The 22,367-nt window shown below is 40.7% G+C and overlaps 1 protein-coding gene across 1 annotated transcript; it reads left to right on the top strand.

The window, feature by feature from the left end:
* Positions 1-17,886, top strand: LOC131900450 (zinc finger protein 431-like). The gene is made up of 3 exons (XM_059251660.1): positions 1-373; positions 14,469-14,529; positions 15,071-17,886. The coding sequence occupies exons 1-3, from the start codon at positions 1-3 to the stop codon at positions 17,460-17,462; spliced, it is 2,826 nt and encodes a 941-aa protein (XP_059107643.1). The 3' UTR covers positions 17,463-17,886.
* Positions 17,887-22,367: the final 4,481 nt, after the last annotated feature.

The raw sequence follows: 22,367 nt of genomic DNA, 5'->3' as shown, positions 1-22,367 counted from the left end.
ATGGATCCAGTTGAGATTGTGGTACCCTATACCAATGTTGAAATTAGGCAATTGTGGGAGATTGATGATTGGCAAAGAGCTTGTAGTAATTTCTTAGAAGAAATTAACAAATATGCAAAAAGTAAGCGAATTCAGTTTATGAAAAGAACTGAATGGATTCGTCCCCACATAATAAAAAGGGCACCTATTTCTGGGGCTCTTACATTCTATACTGATGCAAATAAACCAGGAATGTCTGGTAATGAGGCAGCAAATATCAGTAAAATTGTTCAAAGTCCATATGATGCAGTTCAAAAATCAGAGCTGTATGCCATTCTGATGGTTTTGTTAGACTTTAAGGAACCTCTTAACATAATTATTGATTCTCAGTATGGTAAAAGGGTTGTATTGCATATAGAGACTGCTGAATTAATTTCTGATAATTCAGAATTAACTTTATTATTTGTACAACTACAACAGACAATCCAAGGAAGTGATTGCCCACTTTACATTACCCATATTCGATCTCATACTGGGTTGCCTGGGCCATTAGCAGCAGGAAATGTGGAAATTGATCAATTATTGATAGGGTCTGTGTTAGAAGCCTCAGAATTTCATAAGAAACACCATGTTAATAGTAGAGGCTTAAAGAAAAAATTTTCTATTACTTGGCAACAAGCTAAGGAAATTATAAAATACTGTCCTGCTTTTTGTTTTTATAATCAAGTTCCTTTACCTGTAGGAACTTATCCTAAAGGTACACAGAGGAATGAAATGTGGCAAATGGATGTATTTCACTTAGTAGATTTTGGAAAATTAAAATATGTTCATCATACCATTGACATTTATTCTGGATTCCAGTGGGCATCTGCCTTAAGTTCTGAAAAGGCAGATTCTATAATTACACATTTATTAGAAACAATAGCTGTAATGGGCATACCAGTACAAATTAAGACTGATAATGCCCCATCTTATCTTTCCAATAAACTGAAACTTTTTTTTCTTTTGCATGTTACAACATAAAACATGTTTCTGAAAACCATACTGTAACATCTGTGGTTACAATCCTACAGGACAAGCAGTTGTTGAGATATCTAACCTCACCCTAAAAGAGATGCTTGCTAAACAGAAGAGGACCCCCAGAGATAGACTGCATAATGACATATTAACCTTAAATTTTCTAAATGTTAATGAAACAGAGACAACAGCAGCAGAAAGGCATTGGACTGTAGTAAAAACTGCTGATTTAAATCAGCCTGTGTACTACAAGGATGCCATGACTTCTGCTTGGAAAAAGGGGGAGGTGTTACAATGGGGTTGGGGTTATGCTTATTTTTCCACAGGAGATAATAAATTGTGGATTCCATCAAAATTGATAAAAACCCACCATGAGCAAAAGACATCTCCAAAATGCTGTAGATGCAGGGATGCCTCTACCAAAATCCAGACACAGGATACCTTTGCAACAAACAACTAATCCTCCCACCTGGATATAGCTTAAGAGTTTGTGTGACAAAGGAGAGATGATACTTTGCATGACTCACAAGCCTCTGAATGCTAAACACTTATTTCTTGCCATACTTTATGTGGTAATGGTACAAGTAAAAGGGATGGGTCATAATTACCTGTCATTTATCCCCAATCCTCCAATTAACTTAGCAGTAAGTTGGGGAGATATGAATATTCCTGTAATGGTTAATGAAAATTCTTGGCTACCTGGTCCTTATGATAACCAAGGTCCTGCTCAGACAATGGAGGAGGGTAAAGTAATTGACAATTACACTGTTGGAGTATGAGGAGTTCCTATTTGCATGGGAAATGGAATTGAGTGCCTAAATATAACCTCTCAAGTATGGCTATTTATAGTCAATACTACCTAAGATTATCATAATAAGTTTTATATGCTTCATGCATCTGGTTTTAAAGGACAGGAGATTAATGCACTGTTCTGTGAGATGAGGTTTTCTAACAAGGAATCTGACTGGATACATTAGCAACAATGTAAGAGTGAGAAACCGTGAGTGCTCATTAATATCTCCAATGGAGACGTCATTGATTGGAGCTCTTACAGCTCCCCTCAAGGGGAGATATTCTCACTCAGAGTTAAGGTGGAAATGGTATAATTTAAATGGAACTGTGAAAATCAGTGCTTCTATTAATGAACCTATTTGGTGGCATGGAGTTAGAATGGCAAATTCTTTGCTGCAGTTTGGCAAGTCACTTCAGACTAACTTGTGGAAATTGGCAAGTGCCTTCCATGCTCTTAAGGTGTGGGAAGGAAAATTAAACATCAAGGATGATAAGTACACTCTGTCTTTTAGACAAAAAGTGATCCTTTTATGGCATGTGTACCATTACCTTACTTGCTACTGAAAGGGCCTGTACAATGGCTCCCTAGTAATTACAGTATCACTTGTGAATGCTATATCCTTCATATCTGTGTTAATTCTTGTATATTTTTAAATTTGACCTTCCAAAGTTTAAATATACTGACAGCAAGGCCTGGATACCAGTGAAGTTGTCAAGGCCATGTTGTCAAGGCCAAGACTCTACTGTGATAATCCTGGTACAGAAGCTCACTGAAAGAATATTAAAAAGAACACGTCAAATGCTTGGACTGGTCATTGCAGTTATTATGGGAATCATTGCATTGACAGCTACAGCAGCAACAGTGGAGTGGCACTTCATAAAGAAATCCAAACCGCTGAATTTGCTAGAGATTGGAATAAACATTCAGAAGTGTTGCTTGGATTCTAACGGCTCCCTCAGGAGAGGGGGTGAGAAGGTGAGAAGGCTCAGCATCAACAGCATAGACACTGGGAGTCCATTGAAGGCAAATAATGGACTCATTTATTCAATAACAGAGAAGGCCTTATATACCCTCCTCCCAGCACCCAGTCTGTATGGTTGTCCCTCATTGGCTGGGCATGATTAGGAACTCTGATATCAATTAGGAACTCTGACAGCTCCTGTTGCTAGGCCAGGTTGGCTCATAAGGAATACATTATGTGCATGCCTTGGCAAGGGGTCTGAGCCAGTTTCCTTGACCCTATGGGCCTGTCCTACTACATATCTACCCTTTTATTACATGGGCACTCAGCAGGAGTCAGAGTTCTTTACTCCAGCCTTATTGACCCAGCCTCAGGGGGGCTCAGCAACTGGACTGTGCCTGACTTAGGTTGGCTCCCCAAACAAGCTCTTACTCATCTTTGACTGCCAGCCCTCGAAGAGCATCCATCCCTGGGGATTCACCCTGGGTGGGGAGTTTCAGGTAGTAGCCTTTTGAATTTCAGAAAGCCAGACATGCATAACCTCCTGTGGAGGGCTATGAGTTGGATGTTTAAGAGCCATTAACTGTAGCTAGAGTTTTCCTGCCTGGCCCACAGTCAGGACAAATCTTTGTCACCCGCCGCCGCTCAGACCCAACCAAGTAAACACAGAGACTTATATTGCTTACAAACTGTATGGCTATGGCAGGCTTCTTGCTAACTCTTCTTATATCTTAAACTAATCCATTTCTATAAATCTATACCTTGCCACATGGCTCGTGGCTTACCGGCATCTTTACATGCTGCTTGTCCTGGTGGCGGCTGGCAGTGTCTCTGACTCAGCCTTCCACTTCCCCGAATTCTTCTCCTCCTTGTCCCGCCTATACTTTCTCCTGCCTGGCCACTGGCCAATCAGTGATTTATTTATTGACCAATCAGCAACACACTTGACATACAGACCATCCCACAGCAATTAACACCTATAGAGTCGCCTTCGTGGCCACCTGTTGTTGTTGGAAGTGCTGTAGGGGACACTTAAAAAGTAGAAAGATCAAAAGCACCGCCCCACCAATCAAAACATAAGTGAAATCCAGGAGGGATCAAACATCCTCTTTATATCATGCCAAACCTTTTAAAAAATAAAGAGTCAAAGCCCATAACCTGCACTCTTGCTGGAAAATTTCATGTTAGCTATAATGGATAATATAGAAACTTAGCTGACCATGGGCCCTTAATATATTTAGCTAGCTCCCGGCCTGCTAAACTAATTAATGTTCCCCATCTCAAAAGGCATCATACAAAATGAAGAAAAACAAGGCTCCACAAGTCTTCAGCCTTTAGAGAGACAATGAGAACAAGAAAGGGGAGTATATACATTACCCATCCTGGGTGATTTTCTCCTTGGTGGATGCAGGCTGATCTATGGCCAAGTGCACATCTCTTGCTGGGATCCATTTGGTGCAGTGGCACTCTGAGGAAAAACACAAGCATACCCTCTCCCACGGGTTAGCAGGGGGGCTGCAAGCTGCCATTGGAGGGAGATAGGATCTCTCCATCTCACTAGGAGCAGGGACATGTTCCTTGGCAGAGACACCCAGTGCTTGTAGGCCAGGCTGAGACCCTTGTCATTAAATCTGAGAAAGTTCATATGGAAAAGGACCTCTGTTAAGACCAGATGAGGATCTCTCCTAGCCTCTGGTGAGATAGTCCTAATCAACAGCTCCTTAAGAGCTCTGTTGGTCCTCTCCACAATGGCTTGTCCCTGTGGATTGTAGGGGATCCTAGTGGTATGGGAAATCTTCTAGGACCCCAGAAAGTCATTAAATTGTTGAGAGGCATAAGCAGGGCTATTGTCAATCTTAAGTGCCCAAGGTACCCCTATAACTACCATGGCTGACTTAAGGGCCTTGGTAGCATTGATGGCCTTCTCCCCAGAAAGGGTGAGGGCATAAACAAAGGAGGACAAGGTATCTATTATCACATGAACATATTTAAGATTGCCAAAGGGGGAATGATGCATGACATCCATCTGCCAGATGGTGTTAGGCAACAAGCCCCAGGGATTAACCCTTGCACACTGAAGCAGTCCTAAGGGGGCAAGAGGAGCACAAGTGGCACATGCCTGGGACAAATGTTTACATTGGGAAACAGGTAATTCTGGAAGAAGTCTGTGTAAATTCTATGGAGACAGATGGAACTGCTGGTGAAGAGACCTGGCTTGCTCTAGGAGATCTATATGATGGTGTCTATGACTTCATTTCCAGACAATATTCTGGGTAATTTGGAATGAGATCTAATATGTGACAGGTACCAAGGCTTAGTCCTCTGATTTAGGACATCTTCTATGAGCAACGTGGTGCTGGCAATGGGGGTCAGTGAGTCTTTGACCTGAGAAAAGGCCAGCACACGAACTGCCTGTAAAGCATATTGGCTGTCAGAAAAAAAATATTAACGGGCTCGATCTGGCACTCTACTAGAACTTTGAGGAGGGCCAATAGCTCACCCAATTGAACAGGGCCAGGGTTAGGGATAACATATGTAACGTCTTTGAAGCCAGGATGCTGGATAAGAACACCATATCTGTTTTTATTGGAATCTGAAAAGACCAGAGTGGTATGAGGAATGGGAGTGCAGGAGGGGGCTACATGGGGTTGTATCTGCATTGGAAGTGTGGGGAGTTCTGCTAAGATCTTGTTTTTTGGCAAATGATTGTCAATAGTTCCTGTGAATCCTGCAACCATTTCCTGGAATGAGATAGAATCTGCCCAGAGGGACTGGTGGTATTCTTTAAAGAAAAGGGGGAGACAAGATTATCTGGCTCTTGTCCATATGTTCTCCATGCCAGGATCTGTGCCTTATGGCCAAGTTGGAAGGACAGACCAAACTTAGAGGTGACCTTGTGCAGGTCAGAATGTGCTTGATGTATCCATAGAAGAGGCCCAGATTGCCATAATACTCCCCCAAACCCCCTGGGTGTCCAGAGGACTATTGCCAATAAGGCCTTTGGGGATAATGGCATTGCAGGCTGGAGATGGCTAGAATGGCCAAAACCTTTTGTAGCAACTCTTTAGCTTCTTGGGTAAGCCTAACCTTAGTGGAAGGACAGGTGAGTCCCTCCAACAATGAAAATAGGTATCTCATCTCTTGGTCAGGGATGGGTAAGAAAGTTTTAAGCCAATTAACCATGCCCCATAATTGTAATTCTGACAGTGAGTACAGTTCCTTCAATTCCAATTTAAAGGAAAAGGGGCAGACCTGCTTAGCAATGGAAAATCCTAAAAAGGCAAAGGGGGGTACTATTTGGACTTTATCTGGAGCCACCATCAGATGTAACAATGCAAGATCTTCTAATAATCCCTTGGCAGTCTTTTGCAGAAAGGCTGCATCTGGGTGTGCCAAAAGGAGATCATCTGTGTACTGGATCAAAAGAACATCCCTGGGGACATTGACCAACGCTTGAGAAACGTATAATTGGCAAATAGTGGGGCTATTCTTCATTCCTTGGGGCAAAACAGTCTATTGATATCTCTTAGCTGGTTTATGCATATTAGGTTTCCACACAGTAAAGGCAAAATGATCTGGATCCTGTGGCACCAGGGGAATTTGAAAAAAGCAATCCTTAATATCTAAAACGAATATATAATAAGATGGAGGAATTGCTCTAGGGTGGGGGAGGCCTGGCTGTGTAGACCCCATTTCTTCCGTTAGACCATTAACTACACGAAGATCCTGCAGGAGGTGATAGCGTCCCTATTTCTTGGGGTTAACAAATATGGGGGTATTATGTTTACTTGTGGATAGTTCAATGTGCCCCATCTCTAACTGATCTGTAACTAATTCTTTTAGGATTGACAGCTTGGGTTCAATTATAGGCCACTGTTCTACCTATACTTCTTGATCCAAGAGCCAATGGAATGGGGCTAGGGGGCTCGATAGTGGTGAATTGCATGGGGACAGCAGTGGCTGTTAGAATTGGGGGTGCAGATCTCATGCAGGGTCGTGGATTTCAAGACCTGCCTTTTCATGGACCTTGATGTCATAAAAAAAAAAAGGCCCTGTCATCTGTAGTTAGGATAACACCTATATCCTCCAAAATATCTCTGCCCCACAGGTTCCTACATTGGAATGTACACAGGTACATTGGAAATGATAGAGTGAATGGCTCCCCAATTGCCATCAAGATCCTTCCAATGAACTTAGAATCTCGTTGGCCTCCCACACCACTGATGGAGGGGGATGGGTTTAAACTTCAAATGAGGGAAGTGAAGTATCTCAGTCTTGGTTAAAATGGTAGCATCTGCACCCATGTCAACCAAACCCTTGAAGCTTGTCCATCAAGGTAAGATGGTTAGCATTGGGGAGTGTGGAAAAATGGTCATTGTCCAATAGATTTTCTTGATTACTAGAGCCTCCTTACTGGAGGGGCTGAGGAGTGCCATACCTGGAGTTTAAAGGGGCTGGTGTTTCAGCAGGCTGTGACTTGCAATCCTTTGCCCAATAAAATCCTTTATTGCATCTGGAGCATCAGGTCCTTGGTTTTGCCCTAGGGCAGTCATGCTGCAAATGGCCTGATTTGTCACATCCCCAGCAAGTTCTATTTACCTGGGGGCCCTTGGGGGAGTCATTAGCATGCTGCCTGTCAGTGAGGAGAGCATCCAGGCAGGCAGTAAGAGTGGCAGTGGGACTGGTGCTTGGGTCAGGATCTCTGATGGCCTGCACCAATTTGTGTATGCCCTCATTCCTCATGGCTGCAACTGCATTATGGGTTTGGGCATTGAGCCCTTCCCAAGTCAGTTGTTTAATCAGCATATCTCTAGTTGGGGCATGCATCTACTCTGCACTCTACTGCCTCATTGACACAGGCCAGGTAGTCAGGGAAGAGCTCCCTGGGCTGTTGGATAAAATTGCAAAAGTAAGCTGAGGGGTCCTGGGGAGTAGAGGCTCTGAGGGCCATGAGGGCCAGGTCCAAGACCTGTTGAAAATAGGCATTCAAGCTAATCTGTGCCTGGTGCACAGGATGGGCATATTGCCCATGCCCTTTTAGCATATTATAGGTCACTGAGACATTAAGATGTTCATCTGGGCCTGGGATTCTGCCTGATGATCATAGACTGCAGGCTCCAACACAGTTTTAAGCAAATGGTACCAATCAAAATAAGTTTGTAACTGCATGGACCATTGAGCAGTGACCTGCTGAAAGTAGGAGGAATCTGGGCCTGACTCATTGGCTGCCTTCCAGATGAGGGAGAGATCAGCTATGGGGGTGGGAACACAAGGCTGGGCATCGGCATTTGGGCCCATATTGACTTTGAAGGCTTCTATGGGTCTACGGACTGTCAGTGGTGCAGGTTGTGAGTGTTGTAAGACATCTGGCATCATGGAATAGTAGCTGCCCCTGAGGCAGGCTAGTATTGGGGTAGATTGTCCCAAGAATACTGTGGCAGAGGGGTAGCTGCCAGCAGTGGTGGAGCAGAGGGGATAGCTGCACATGCCTTAATGACAGCTGCCTTCTCTTTGACAGATTTGGTGGGACCCAAACTGACAGCTACATTCTCCTTGACAGATTTCAGGGGGCTCAAACTAACAGTTACGTTCTCTTGTCAGATTTTGCAGGGCTTAAACAGACAGATTGCTTGGAGCCCAAACTGACAGCTACATTCTCCTTGACAGATTTTGTGGGGCCTAAACTGACAGATTTTGTCTGGCCCAAACTGTCTGTCTCCTTATCATCAGATTTCATAGAGATATCTGATAGGGAAGTGGTGGGTTACCCATCTTTTCAATGGGATGAAAATTTATGTCAGACCCTTATGTCCTGTGCTCAGTGGGGGACTTTTGTAGTTTTTTAGGCTGTGACCTTATGTCCACATGGTGTTTCTGGATGAGGGATGGCGATTGGGAGCTGAGCCTTGATTCCACCTCCTGGGGGGTCAGTCCTTACATGGAGGTGCTGGCGAACCAAAACAAAAAAATGTGCCTTGCTAATGGGATGGTCAAACAAACATGATAGAGAACACAAAAGAAGGAAATAAATGGGGGTCTCAGTGTTTACCTACCAAGGGGACCGAAAGAACACGACACTGAGAGGCCTTCTCACCAAAACACACCATTTTGGGGGCACTGTCAAGCACTGGAGAGTGAAGAAAGGGAGACGATCAGAACCTGCACTGGGAGAAACAAAGTAACAGAAACCCCATGTTCAAGCACCAGTTGCTTGGATTCTAATGGCTCCCTCGGACGAGGGGGTGAGAAGTCGTGGCATCAACAGCATAGACACGGGGAGTCTTTTGAAGGCAAATAATGAACTCATTTATTCAATAACAGGGAAGCCTTTATATATCCTCCCAGCACCCAGTCTGTGTGGTTTTCCCTCTTTGACTGGGCACGATCAGGAACTCTGACAGTGACCAGGAACTCTGACAGCTCCTGTTGCTAGGCCCTCAGGCAAACTCCAGGTTGGCTCTTAAGGAGTATGTTATATGCATGCCTTGACAACTGGTCTGAGCCAATTTCCTCGACCCTATGGGCCTGTCCTACTACACAGAAGAACTTTGGACTGAACAAAATAAGACTGATAATGAGATAGTAAATGAATTAGCCAAGTTAAGACAAGCTGCTATATTGTTAGGGGGTCAGTTAGAAATTTTGAAGGTGCAGATAAAATTAAAATGTGATTGGAATGTTCCTTCTTATTGTATCACACCTTAAGATTTAATGAAAGCAAATATGATTGGGATAAGGTTAGGATGCATTTGTTGGGTCACCCTAATTTTTCTCAAATGGTTTATGATTTACAGAAAGAAATTAAAGAAACTTTTGTGAAAAAGTTACCTGATACAACAGGAACAGACATTATGGAAAGATACTATAGCCTCATTCAATTCTATGAATCACTTTAATAGATTTCTTTCTTTTTTTTTTTTTTTTTCGAGACAGGGTTTCTCTGTGTAGTTTTGTGCCTTTCCTGGAACTCACTTGGTAGCCCAGGCTGGCCTTGAACTCACAGAGATCCGCCTGGCTCTGCCTCCCGAGTGCTGGGATTAAAGGCGTGCACCACCACCGCCCGGCTTTAATAGATTTCTTATCCTAGCAGCTGTTGCTCTTGTTCTAGCAATAGTAACTTTATTTGCTTTAAAATGTGTTTTGGTCTACTTACATAAGATTGTAAGAAGTTAGAAAAAAGGCTATATTTACTGTGAGGCCACATAACTTTCAAGATAATTGATTTTTGAATATAGAAAGGGGTATCTGTGACTGCACTCCCACTGGGCTACTCCTGGCGTGGGCACCAGAGAGTGGCACCTAGCTCTAACCCATCTTTTGTTTAGCAGACACCTTTTGTTTCTCTTGTTGCCTATGTGAATCTTGTCTCAGAGTCTCCCAAGGATACAAAGGCCTATGCAAAACTTGGCTCAGGAAACCTGGAGAACCATGGTACTTGATGAATCGAGGAATTTGCACTTGGCATTGTATCTTTGGGAGCTTCTTTCAGGTTGTTTTGAACATATGGAAATCAAATGGCTAAACTGTAAATATAGAGAAAAATAAAAATGCCCTGGGCAAAGGGAAAGTGCTTCAGTCTTTAGAGGCTGGATTCCCCCTGCAGCCAAGAAAGGCTAAATTCTTTCTTAAGGTGCCTCTGAGTCTTCTTTCCATAGTTTCAACTGAACCCACACACCTGTGCCGTGACGATTTGAGACATAAATGCTAGTTGGGATTTCATTTTTGAGAATTTATAAATATATCAGTGTTAGTCTCTACTAGGCCTGAAATCTTAGTGCCATTTATTTATAATTTTAGCTTTGGCCTTTCATCATTAATAACAGTTTGTGAAAATACTTTCTTTCCAGTACTTTTAAAACCTCCTGTTCTATACACTGGAGCTGCTTTACCTTTAAGATACAGAAGCAATAGTAATTGAGCAATTCTATCACCAGCTTCTATTTCCATAGTCTTTTTTTTTCATATAAGTCATAATTTTAATTTCTCCCTGGTAATTTTCATCTATAATTCCTGGGTGAAAAAATAAATCCTTAAGATATTACACTACTTTTTCCCATAATAATTCCAGTTGTCTCTGGGGGAAGAAGACCATATATTCCAGTGGTTATTTTGTAACAAGCAATTTGTGGAGATAATGTTAAATGTTTACCCACTAAATCCAAAGCAGCACTTCCTGAGGTAGCATACATTAAATCTCCAATACTGAGCCTAAGTTCCCTGGTTGCTGTATTGATGAGCCATATCATTGCTGACATATATTGAGTCATATATTGCTGGCTCATGTTGTTTATTCCTGGGCCCCAAGCTAAGCCCTTTATCTGGTTTCCCAATGGTAAAAGATTGCCATGTACATCTCTGACTGATCTACGAATATTAGTCCAATGATTGCCTTTTTTACACCTCTTACAAACTTCCCAAAGTTAAGAACCTTTTCCTTGATTACGTTGAAGGGAAACATTTCCTTTTGAAATCCTTGCTGACAGTCCTTCTTTAAATGCCCCAATTTCCCGCTGTGAGATCAAAGTCTTTTAGCCAAGGCCTGCCCAATAATATTGGCATTGCAAGTAGTAGATCCAATATCAGCAGTGGCCTTAATCTAATCTAGAGGAGCTCCCTGAGCTTTCAAAGGCCTTATTTATGGCTTTCTCACATTCTGTATTTGCATTTTCAAAAGCCAAAGACTCAGCCAAAACCTTTCTAACATCAGGATCAGCCACTGCTCTATGCACTGCTAAGGTTATTCTTTGTTAAAAAAAAAATCAATGTAAGCTTCTCCTGAACTTTGTGTAAATTTTGTAAATGAGGTAGTTCTTCTCCCTGACTCTTCAACCTTATCCCAAGCCCTTAAAGCTGTTGGATAACATTGTACAATAGTTGCATCATCAAACAGTACTTGTCTTTGTAAGTCAGCATCCTGACCCTTACCCAACAATTGGTCCTTGAGTTTGTTTCCTCCTCTAGCCTGATTATGCTGTTCTATGACTGTTGTTGTTTTGCATCAGGTGAGTCATTGTAATTGAGGACCAGCTTCCAGTATAGCATTCATGTGGTCCTTTCAATCTTGTGCAATAATTCTATTCTGTATGGCTCAGTTACTTAAAACTGTCTTATTTGAGGTGAATGCATTTCATATGCCACCACTGCTTCCTTAAATCACCTTAAATCTGTCATGTCTGTAGGTTTCCAATCAGTCTGAACAAAGCCTTGTGGATATTGATCTTTTGCTGCAAAGTAATGGGAAAAATCTGTGGAGATGCTAGTATTACCTTAGGCCGCCATTCCTTTATTCCTTCATGAAGTGGCACTGTAGGTTCACAATTAAACATTTCCCTTTCTTCTATGGGGAACATTCTTTTTCTTTCTCCTTTTCTTACTGGGAAAATTTCTTTTTTAAAATTTTTTTTCTTTAACCTTTCTCTATTGTCAAGGTACCTTTTTTAGCTTCCTTTTCTTCCCCTTTCTCTATTGGGAAGATAACTTTTTTTTCTGTATATTTTGTGTTATGACTTTTTGGCTTTAATGTTTTCTTTGACTGACAAATCTATTTCCTCTATTGTATCGTTAACACCAGAGATTCTCTTTTCTATCTCTTGCATTCTGTTGGTTATGCTTGCATCTGTAGTTCCTGTTCGTTTACTCAGACTTTCCATTTCCAGCATTCCCTCAGTTTGTGTCTTCTTTATGGTCTCTATTCAGTTTTCAAATCTTGAACTGTCTCCTTCACATCTTGCCTTTTCTTGGTTTTCTTTAAGGGATTTATTGATTTCTTCTAATGTTTTGTTTGTCTTTTCTTCAATTACTTGAAGGGAATTTTTCTTTTCCTGTTTAAAGGCCTGTATCATCTTCTTAAAGTCATTTTAAGGTAGATTTCTTTTGCTTCTTCTGTGTTGGGATGTTCAAGTCTTGCTGATGTAGTACCACTAGGTTCTGGTGGTACCATATTGGTCTTTAGGTTGTTTACTGTATTTTTTTTTTTTTTTTGGTTTTTCGAGATAAGGTTTCTCTATGTAGCTTTTGGAGCCTGTCCTGGAACTTACTTTGTAGATCAGGCTGGCCTCAAACTCAGAGATTCACCTGCCTCTGCCTCCTGAGTGCTGGGATTAAAGGCATGTGCCACCACCACTGGCCATGTTTACTGTATTTTTGCACTGGCATCTACCCATCTCTTCCTCCACTTGGTTCAAGTGGTGTCTGTGTCTGAGGGAGCCTCTCTTGGTCCACTCGACACTCTTCGTCCAATTGCAGCTCTTGGTCCAATGTGAACTCTTCCTCCAATGTGACCTTTTGGTCTAATTGAGGCTCTTGGTCCAATTGGAGCTCTTAGTCCAATTGGTGCTGGTGTAATCTATGTCTCAGGGAACAGCTGCGGCCTTGGAGGGTGGATTGGTTGGGGGAGTGGGGTGGAGCTTGTAGATTACAGGGTCCAATGGTGGATGATGATAGTCTGTCCTGCCTACAGGGGTCCTGCCTCCTGGCCTGAAACTGAGGCTGCAGTGGGTGGTGGTAAGGGAGTGTGGGGTTGTGCCTCTGGGCCCAAAGCCTAGAGGCTGGGGTGATTGTCTAGGAGAACAAAGACTTACCTCTTAGTCCAATGGGTGCTGGTGGACTCTGTCTCAGGGTGCAGCTATGGTCTCGAAGGATGTGTGGGTTTGGGGGTGGTGGGGCTTGTAGGTTACAGAGTCTGGTCGGGCATGGTAGTAGTCCAGCCTGCCTGCAGGAGGCCTGCCTATTGCCCTGAAACAGGCTGTAATGGGTGGTGGTGTGGGGGCACAGGGTTGTGCTCCTGGGCCCAAAGCCTAGAGAGCAGCTGGGGTCTTGGAGGGTGATGCTGGTCTTTTCTTAATCTCTCTTTATTCTTAATCATTTTTATTTGTTATTTATTCTTAATCATTCTATGTATTTGTTTGTTTGTTAGAGACAGGGTCTCACTGTGTAGCTCTGCCTGTCTTTTAAATCTCTACATAGATCAGACTGGCTTCGAAATCACAGAGATTCACCTGTCTGTGCCTCTTGAGGTTTGGAATTAAATGTGTGTACCACCATGCCTATCTTGTTCATTCTTTTTTGAAGTTAGGAATTTTGATACAGTTTTGCTGATGTATACTCAGTAGTGTTGCTGTGTTTGCATGTCTGTCTATATATCTATTAGTAGTCATTTCTCTTGCAATGCCATGTACTGTTGTGGGCACAGAATCTAGAGGTGTGATCTTCCTTTTCTGTTTCCTTCTAAAATGACTTGGTGACTGCATTTGAAATTCTGTGACATGGAATAAATGTATGGAGCCCACAGAATCATGTAAATGTACTTTCAATGAAATGTATTTTTACACTTCAGTCAGTCTCATCATTTCTATTACATACATATGTGGGATACTTTAGGATACAGTGACCTTTGAGGATGTGCATGTGAACTTCACCCATGAAGAGTGGGCTTTGCTGGAACCTTCCCAGAAGAGTCTCTATGAAGATGTGATGCTGGAAAACTACAGGAACCTCACTGCTATAGGTAGGAATGCTAGTTTTTTTTTTTTTTGTCACTTTTTCCAAGAAGGGGACAAGCATTTCTTGATCATTGATGCTTTCCTGTGATTTCAGTTGTGATAAAGGAAGAATGTGGTGAATAAGTCAGGCATGGTTCTCAGGTTCAACAAAGATAGTGACTTAAAATTTGTATAATTTCCTATAATATATCATACATTTTGTGGTACTGTATTTTAGGCTACAAATGGGAAGACCAGAATATTGAAGAACATTATCAAAGTTCTAGAAGACATGAAAGGTAATTTACATATGTGAGATGATCCATATGCATCTCTGAAGAAATTTCAGTGTGCCCTGAAGCTTTAAGGAAAGACAACACTGTAAGCACAGCTTTATGATGACTATAAATTCTCACAAACCAATGCACCTCAATGTCAGGTAGGTGATCCATGTTTCCAAGGCATTCTTGTAAGAAAGAAGACAATAAAACAATGTGTTAACACATGGCACTATTTTAATCATAGCCCCGTGAGATTAATTTTGTAGAACTGTCTATCCCTTTCATACCATTTAAGTATCATATAGGCATACACATTGACTAGGGTGCTCAATGTATGTCCAAGGCCTTTTGTAAGCAAATAGTCCATAGTAAAGCTAATGTTGCTCATATACTTATAGAAACTTATAATAGTTTATTGAGAGGGGCAGTTTATGAGAGCCAAGAAGGTTGTCATGGTGGAGAAACCTTAATCTCTATACCACATCTCTATGAGGAACAAAAAGTTAGATTGTGTGAATGCAATGTGAAAACTTTTTCTTTGTTATTTTTCCTTTAATAGGTTTCTCATCTGTCCTTCTGGCTACAAACCATTTGAACATAAGGAATATGGGAAGAAGCAATGTACCTCTCTTTCTCCTACAACAGTTAGAAGATATGTTGGAGTGCCCACTATGAGTATACTTGGTGAATGTGATACAAGTTTACAATTAATTGGTTTTCCAACTACACTGGGAATACATCAACAAACTCACACCGGAAAAAAGCCTTATGATTATAAGGAATGTGGGAATTCTTCTGTCTGTACTGGTTCACTTTGCAAATGTAGTGTGACCCACAGTATAGAAAAATGTTATGCATGCAGTCAGTGTGGTAAAACTCTGAGTTCTTCCAGTTGTGTTCAAAGATGTTATAAAACTCATATGGGAAGAGGAAGTGATAAATATGAACCATCTACTAAAGACTTGAACCATCATTGGTATCTTCAGACAGACAAAAGAACCCATAATGAAGAGGATCTTTATGAATATAATCAACATGATAAAGACTTTAGATTTGATTCCTCTTTACAATTACACCAAAGAATTCATTTGGAAGTAGAATCCTATAAATATAATCAAGGTGCAAAAGACTTTGAACATTACAGTAGCTTTCAAGTACATAGAATACATACTGATGAGCAACCATGTGAATGCAATCAATGTGGTAAAGCCTTTGCCAGTTGCCATAATCTTAAAATACCTGAAAGAATCCTTACTGGAGAGAAACCCTATGTATGTAATCAATGTGGTAAAACTTTTGTAAGTCGCCATAATCTTAAAATACATGAAAGAATTCATACTGGAGAGAAACCCTATGTATGTAATCAATGTGGTAAAGCCTTTGTGTATTTAACTAGTCTTCGAAATCATGAAAAAACACATACTGGGGAGAAACCCTATGTATGTAATCAATGTGGTAAGGCCTTTGCCTGTCGCAGTAATCTTCAAATACATGAAAGTACTCATACAGATGTGAAACCCTACAGATGTAATCAATGTGGTAAAGCCTTTGCACATATCATTTATCTTCAAAGACATGAAAGAAGTCATACTGGAGACAAACCATTTGAATGCAATCAGTGTGGGAAAGGCTTTGCACAATTTAGTCATCTTCAAAAACATTTCAAAATTCATAGTGGAGAGAAACCCTATGAATGCAGTCAATGTGGTAAAGCCTTTGGAAGTCGCAGTAATCTTCAAACACATGAAAGAATTCATACTGGAGACAAGCCCTTTGTATGTAATCAATGTGATAAAGCCTTTGTAAGTCGCCGTAATCTTCAACTACATGAAAGAACTCATACAGGAGAGAAACCTTATGAATGTAATCAGTGTGGTAAAGCCTTTGCACATTTCACTAGTGTTCGAAATCATGAAAAAATTCATACTGGAGAGAAACCCCATGTATGTAATCAGTGTGGTAAAGCCTTTGCATGCCGCAGTAATCTTCAAATACATGAAAGTACTCATACAGGAGTGAAACCCTACAGATGTAATCAATGTGGTAAAGCCTTTGCACATGTCATTTATCTTCAAAGGCATGAAAGAAGTCATACTGGAGACAAACCATTTGAATGTAATCAATGTGGGAAAGGCTTTGGAAGTCACAGTAAACTTCAAACACATGAAAGAATTCATACTGGAGAGAAGACCCATGTATGTAATCAATGTGGTAAAGCCTTTGTAAGTCGCAGAAATCTTCAAATACATGAAAGAATTCATACTGGAGAAAAACCCTATATATGTGATCAATGTGGTAAAGCCTTTGCACATTTCACTAGTTTTCGAAATCATGAAAAAATTCATACTGGGGAGAAACCCTATGTATGTAATCAGTGTGGTAAAGCCTTTGCCTGTCGCAGTAATCTTCAAATACATGAAAGTACTCATACAGATGTGAAACCCTACAGATGTAATCAATGTGGTAAAGCCTTTGCACATATCATTTATCTTCAAAGGCATGAAAGAAGTCATACTGGAGACAAACCATTTGAATGTAATCAGTGTGGGAAAAGCTTTACACATTTCAGTCGTCTTCAGAAACATTTCAAAATTCATAGTGGAGAGAAACCCTATGAATGCAGTCAATGTGGTAAAGCCTTTGGAAGTCGCAGTAATCTTCAAACACATGAAAGAATTCATACTGGAGAGAAACCTTATGTATGTAATCAATGTGGTAAAGCCTTTGTAAGTCGCCGTAATCTTCAAACACATGAAAGGAGTCATACCGGAGAGAAACCCTATATATGTAATCAATGTGGTAAAGCCTTTGTAAGTCGCAGTAATCTCAAAATACATGAAAGCACTCATACAGGAGTGAAACCCTATGGTTGTAATCAATGTGGTAAAGCCTTTGCACATATTATTTATCTTCAAAGGCATGAAAGGAGTCATACTGGAGACAAACTATGAATGTATTCACAAAAGCCTTCAAAAACATGAAAGGTGTCATACTGGAGAAAAACCCAATGAATGTAATTGATGCAGTAAAACTTTGCAGGTCATTGTAATCTTCACACATCAAAGAAGTAATAGTGAAGAGAAACCCTATAAATATCAATGTGATAATGCCTCTTTATGTTACAGTCATTTTCAAAGGCACAACAGGATTACTCTTGGAGAGAAACATCATGAATCTAGTAAATTAAGTAAAGCTTCACACACCACATACATTGTTCTCACTGAGCTGTCTCACTGGTGCTCAAGTAAGATTAGTAGAAGCATTCTATCAGTCAAATATTGTCTTTTTTCAAATTGTAAACAAATTGTCATCCAAGGATAGAGGAGTACAGAATAATTGCTATTATTGAATAATAAAACTTATTTGAAGTGTCAACTTCTTCTTTGCAAATGAAGAGTATTTATCCTGCCATCCAGTTTTTTAATTGTGTTAGTTTATTCTAAGGGCTAAATGCTTGTTCCTAACACTTGCTCAGATATACAAATGAATGGCAGAGAATTGTCTCAGTGTGTGAAGTTCATTGCTGCTAAGACTGATGACCTGAGTTCAGTCTCTGGGATACACACATTACTCATACCAATTTTTCTCTGATTACTACACTTGGTTTGGGGCATATGCACAGCACACACCCACACACATCAATATTTTTGAAACTGAAATAAGAAATTGGTGAGATCACTCGCCTGCTTAAGGCATTTGCTCCCAAACTTGACTACCTCAGTTTGATCTCTAGTAGTGACATAGTGGAAGTAGAGAATACACACTTGCAAGTTGTCTTTTGCCTAGCACATGCACAACATGGCACAAGTGTTTACATACTGGTAAAAATTTCTAAAGAGGTGAAATTAACAAGCAAAGAAAATAACCAAAATATTGAGAACAAATACATTGTAGCATTGCATGACATGTCACTGTTTAATAAAATAATGATAGTTTCTGTTTACACCTTACATTATTTGTCTCTGAGTGAAAGATAGGTCATTTTATAAACATATTTGAACTGGGTGTAGTGGTGCATTTTGGAGACAGGCAAATGGATCTTGCTGAGTTTGAGGCTATCATGGTCCACATAATGAGATCCTGGATACTCATGGCCATATATTGAGATCCTGTCTCAAAAAACCCAAAAGAAAATTTAAGTAACTGTAACATATATCACATTACAGAATTTTCCTAATTAATCTGGCTTCATCTCTACTCAACTAAACCCTTCATTGTCTTCACTCACATCAAGAGAGCTATATTAAGAATGACTATAAGAAGCAATGTGCAGAGTCCATTCTCAGAAATAAAGAAACCCATTGAGTCTTTCAATGACCATGTAGCAGGGATTTTCATCACCTCCAAGTAAGAGAAGATAGAAGGAGTCATGGGACATCTTCATCTTTTGAATTATAATGACATATTTGGGTCATGAACAGTTGCCTCAGTACTTCTGGTATAAGGTATTCAAGCACTTTTTTGTTTCCTGGCTCCCACAACAGATGGCTCAGAACTACTTGTAATTCCAGTTCTAGGAGATCTGATGCATTCATCTGGCTTCCTTGGGTACCAAATATGCAAATGGTGTAAAGATATAAACATTTTATATTTTTTTATATATTGTAATTTTTTCAATTATGAAACTTGAAGAAAGTCCTTTTAAAAATATGGAGTCATATACACACACACACACACACACACACACACACACATATATACATATGTATGTATGTATAGTTCAAATACATCTGTGAGAGAAACTACATATTGTAAAAAGGGCTTTCTTCGTTTTTTTTCTTTTTTTACAAATTTAAATAAAAATTTAACTTAGGTATATTGTCAGAACATGGTCCTGGAATTGAATCATGTGAAATTTCTGAATACTTGTCAGAATACTCCCAATAATAAAAGAAATGAGTCTTGTGACTTCAATTTCCTCAAAACACAAAATTGTTCTTGAAACTTTTGTGGCAGATAAGAGTGAGTTTACTTCAGATTACTAATTATTGCTTGCTGTTGTTATTCAATTAAATGTTTAAACTATTCTTTATATGCCTGTATGGAAAAACATGTTTTCCATGTCTGGCTTGTCCTTATCATTGTATACAGCTGAAGTTATGAGAACCTTATTCATATGACCTTCTTAACCCTTAAATAGGGGGTGTCTTTTTGTATGCTGTGAAAATATGTTGCTCTGATTGATTGATTATTGATCAATCAATTTATTAAGCTGTTTGGCCAATGGTGAGGCAGAATAGTGTTAGGCAGGACATTCTAACTAGAGAGGAGGAAGGAGAAAGGCAGAACAGAGTCTCGCTGTCAGCCGCCGCCATGAGAAGCAAGATGTAAAGATACCAGCAAGCTATGAGCCACGTGGCAAAGTATAGATTTATAGAAATGGGTTAATGTAAGATGTAAGATATAGCTAGCGAGAAGCCTGAACCAATAGGCCATACAGTTCATAATTAATATAAGCCTCTGTGTGTTTACTTGGGTCTGAGCAGCTGCAGGACTGTGAGGATGTGGGAGCCAGCTGGGCACAGGAAAACTTTCAGTTACAAGTATGAAGTGTGTTGGGCCCTGAATAAAGTTGTCTATGGTGTGAGACTTTTGTCTGCCTCATTTATCAGCTCCATTCTTCCAGATCCCCTCTAGAATGGTGATGAGTTACACCTGATCAGGGGCCAGGTCAACTACAACAGAAGAGTGTGGGGACCCTCACAGAAGGAAATGATAATAATGGGGCAGAAACCAGGAAAGACTTATTTTCTCAAGCTTGTGAATCATTTCTTTCAATGTGCATTGGAGTTTTGCCATGGGTGTTAGGTCCCCTGGAACTGGGGTTACAGTTGTGAGCTGCCACATGGCTGTTGGGAATCAAACCTGGGTCCTCTGCAAGAGCAGTCAGTGGTCTTAACCACTGAGCCATCTTTCTAGCCCCTGACTTTGTCAAGCTTGTGCATTTTTTAAAGAAAAGAGCAGCACAAGCATCAAAATCATAGCTATGATTAAAACTTGCTTGCAAGTTGCTTATGATTATAATCCCTGGTTTCCAGAAGGAATTTTAGATGAAGTATGGGACAGAGTCAGAAATAATATTGAAAAAGAAATATGAACTAAGTGAAAAGCCTTCTTTTAGGCTTCTATTGTTGAATGTGTATGTTATCATCTTAGTCACCCCCAAAGAGGAAGAGCTACAGTCCATATATGACATGACTCAGGATATGCTACATAAAAATGGGCTCATTATTACACTGAAAATGTTGAAAGATTAGATAATGCGCAATATTTGGGACAACTGGTTACTAGAATAACTTAAGCCACAAAAAAATGTCCATAGACAATACAATTTAAAAACAGTTAACCTTCAGAAATTATTAGTGGTATTTAATTGGATACATCCTACTTTAGGGATGCCCAATTATGCACTAACAATACTATTTAAAACCCTAGAAGGTTTCCTTGCACAGTGCTCCTCACATATTATCTGTGAGGCAAGAAAACAACTACAGCTATTTGAATCCAAAGTAGAAGAGGCATTTTTGTGTTATGAGGATTCTTTGCTGCCTTTAAACTTACTTATTTTCCCCACTAACTTGTCTCCTATTGGTATTAGAGCACCAGAGGATAAACCTCTGTAATGGAAATATTTATACCATATTGGTCAAAAAATATTAAGTGCTCTCCTTACTCTTCTTGCTGTGTTATATTACCCCTAACAACCAGTGTTTAAGAGTGTTATACAGAGATCACTCCAGCCTCTAGGCTTTGGGCCCAGGGGCACAACCCTGCACCCCCACACCACCACCCATTGCAGACCTAATCTCAGGCCAGCTGGCAGTTCTGTAGACAGACTACCACCACCACCCTCCAAGACCAGAGCTTCTCCCTGAGACAGAGCCTGCCAGTGCCAATTAGACGGAGGTGAATCTTTGTCCTTGTAGATGATCACCACATCCTCTAGGCTTTGGGCTCAGGGGTACAACCCTGTGCCCTCATACCACCAACCATTGCAGACCTAGTCTCAGGCCAGCAGGCAGGTCTCCTGCAGGCAGCCTGGACTACCAACATTCCCCACCCCACCACCCAAACCCACCCAGCCTCCCAGACTGCAGCTTCTCCCTGAGACAGAGCCTGCCAGCTCCGATTGGACTAAGAGACCCAGTTTCAGGCCAGCAGGCAGTTCTACAGGCAGGCTGGACTACTACCATGATAGAGGCCTTCAAAGAGGAAAGGAAAAATTTCCTTAAAGAAATTGAAGAACAACTGTAGCTGGAGTTATCTCCAGTCCTGCCCAGGCCCACAGCCACTCAGAACCAAATAAACACACACAGGTTAATATTTAAAACTGCTTGGCCATTAGCTCAGGCCTACCAATGCCTAGCTGTTACATATAAACTCAGCCCATTTCTGTTAATCTATATGTGGCCACATGTTCCGTGGCTTTACCTGTGTGCCTGTTACTTGCTCCCTGGATGGCGGGATGGAGTCTCCTGACTCAGCCTTCCACTTCCCAGAATTCTCTCTCTTTGTCCTGCCTATACTTCCTGTCTGGGTACTGGCCAATCAGCATTTTATTTATCAATCAGTCATAGCAACACATTCACAGGATACAGATATCCACAGTAAACAACTAAGTGTATCAGGTTCTGCTGACTCCCCATGTGAGGCCTTGCCTTGGAGGAGGTAGGAATGGGGGTTGGAATGGGAGGGAAGGCTGGGGGGTGAGAGGAGGGAGGGGAGGGGATCTTTGGTTGGTATGTAAAATAAACAGAAAATTTCTTAATAATAAAAAATATTTAAAACGAGTGTTATACAAATCTATGGATTTTCAGATTTTATTTGTTTATTACCATAGAAGGGTATTAAATCAT

This window comes from Peromyscus eremicus, unplaced genomic scaffold, assembly GCF_949786415.1.
Source record: "Peromyscus eremicus unplaced genomic scaffold, PerEre_H2_v1 PerEre#2#chr22_unloc_1, whole genome shotgun sequence".
NCBI lineage: Eukaryota > Metazoa > Chordata > Mammalia > Rodentia > Cricetidae > Peromyscus > Peromyscus eremicus.
This window is presented reverse-complemented; position numbering and strand designations above follow the sequence as displayed.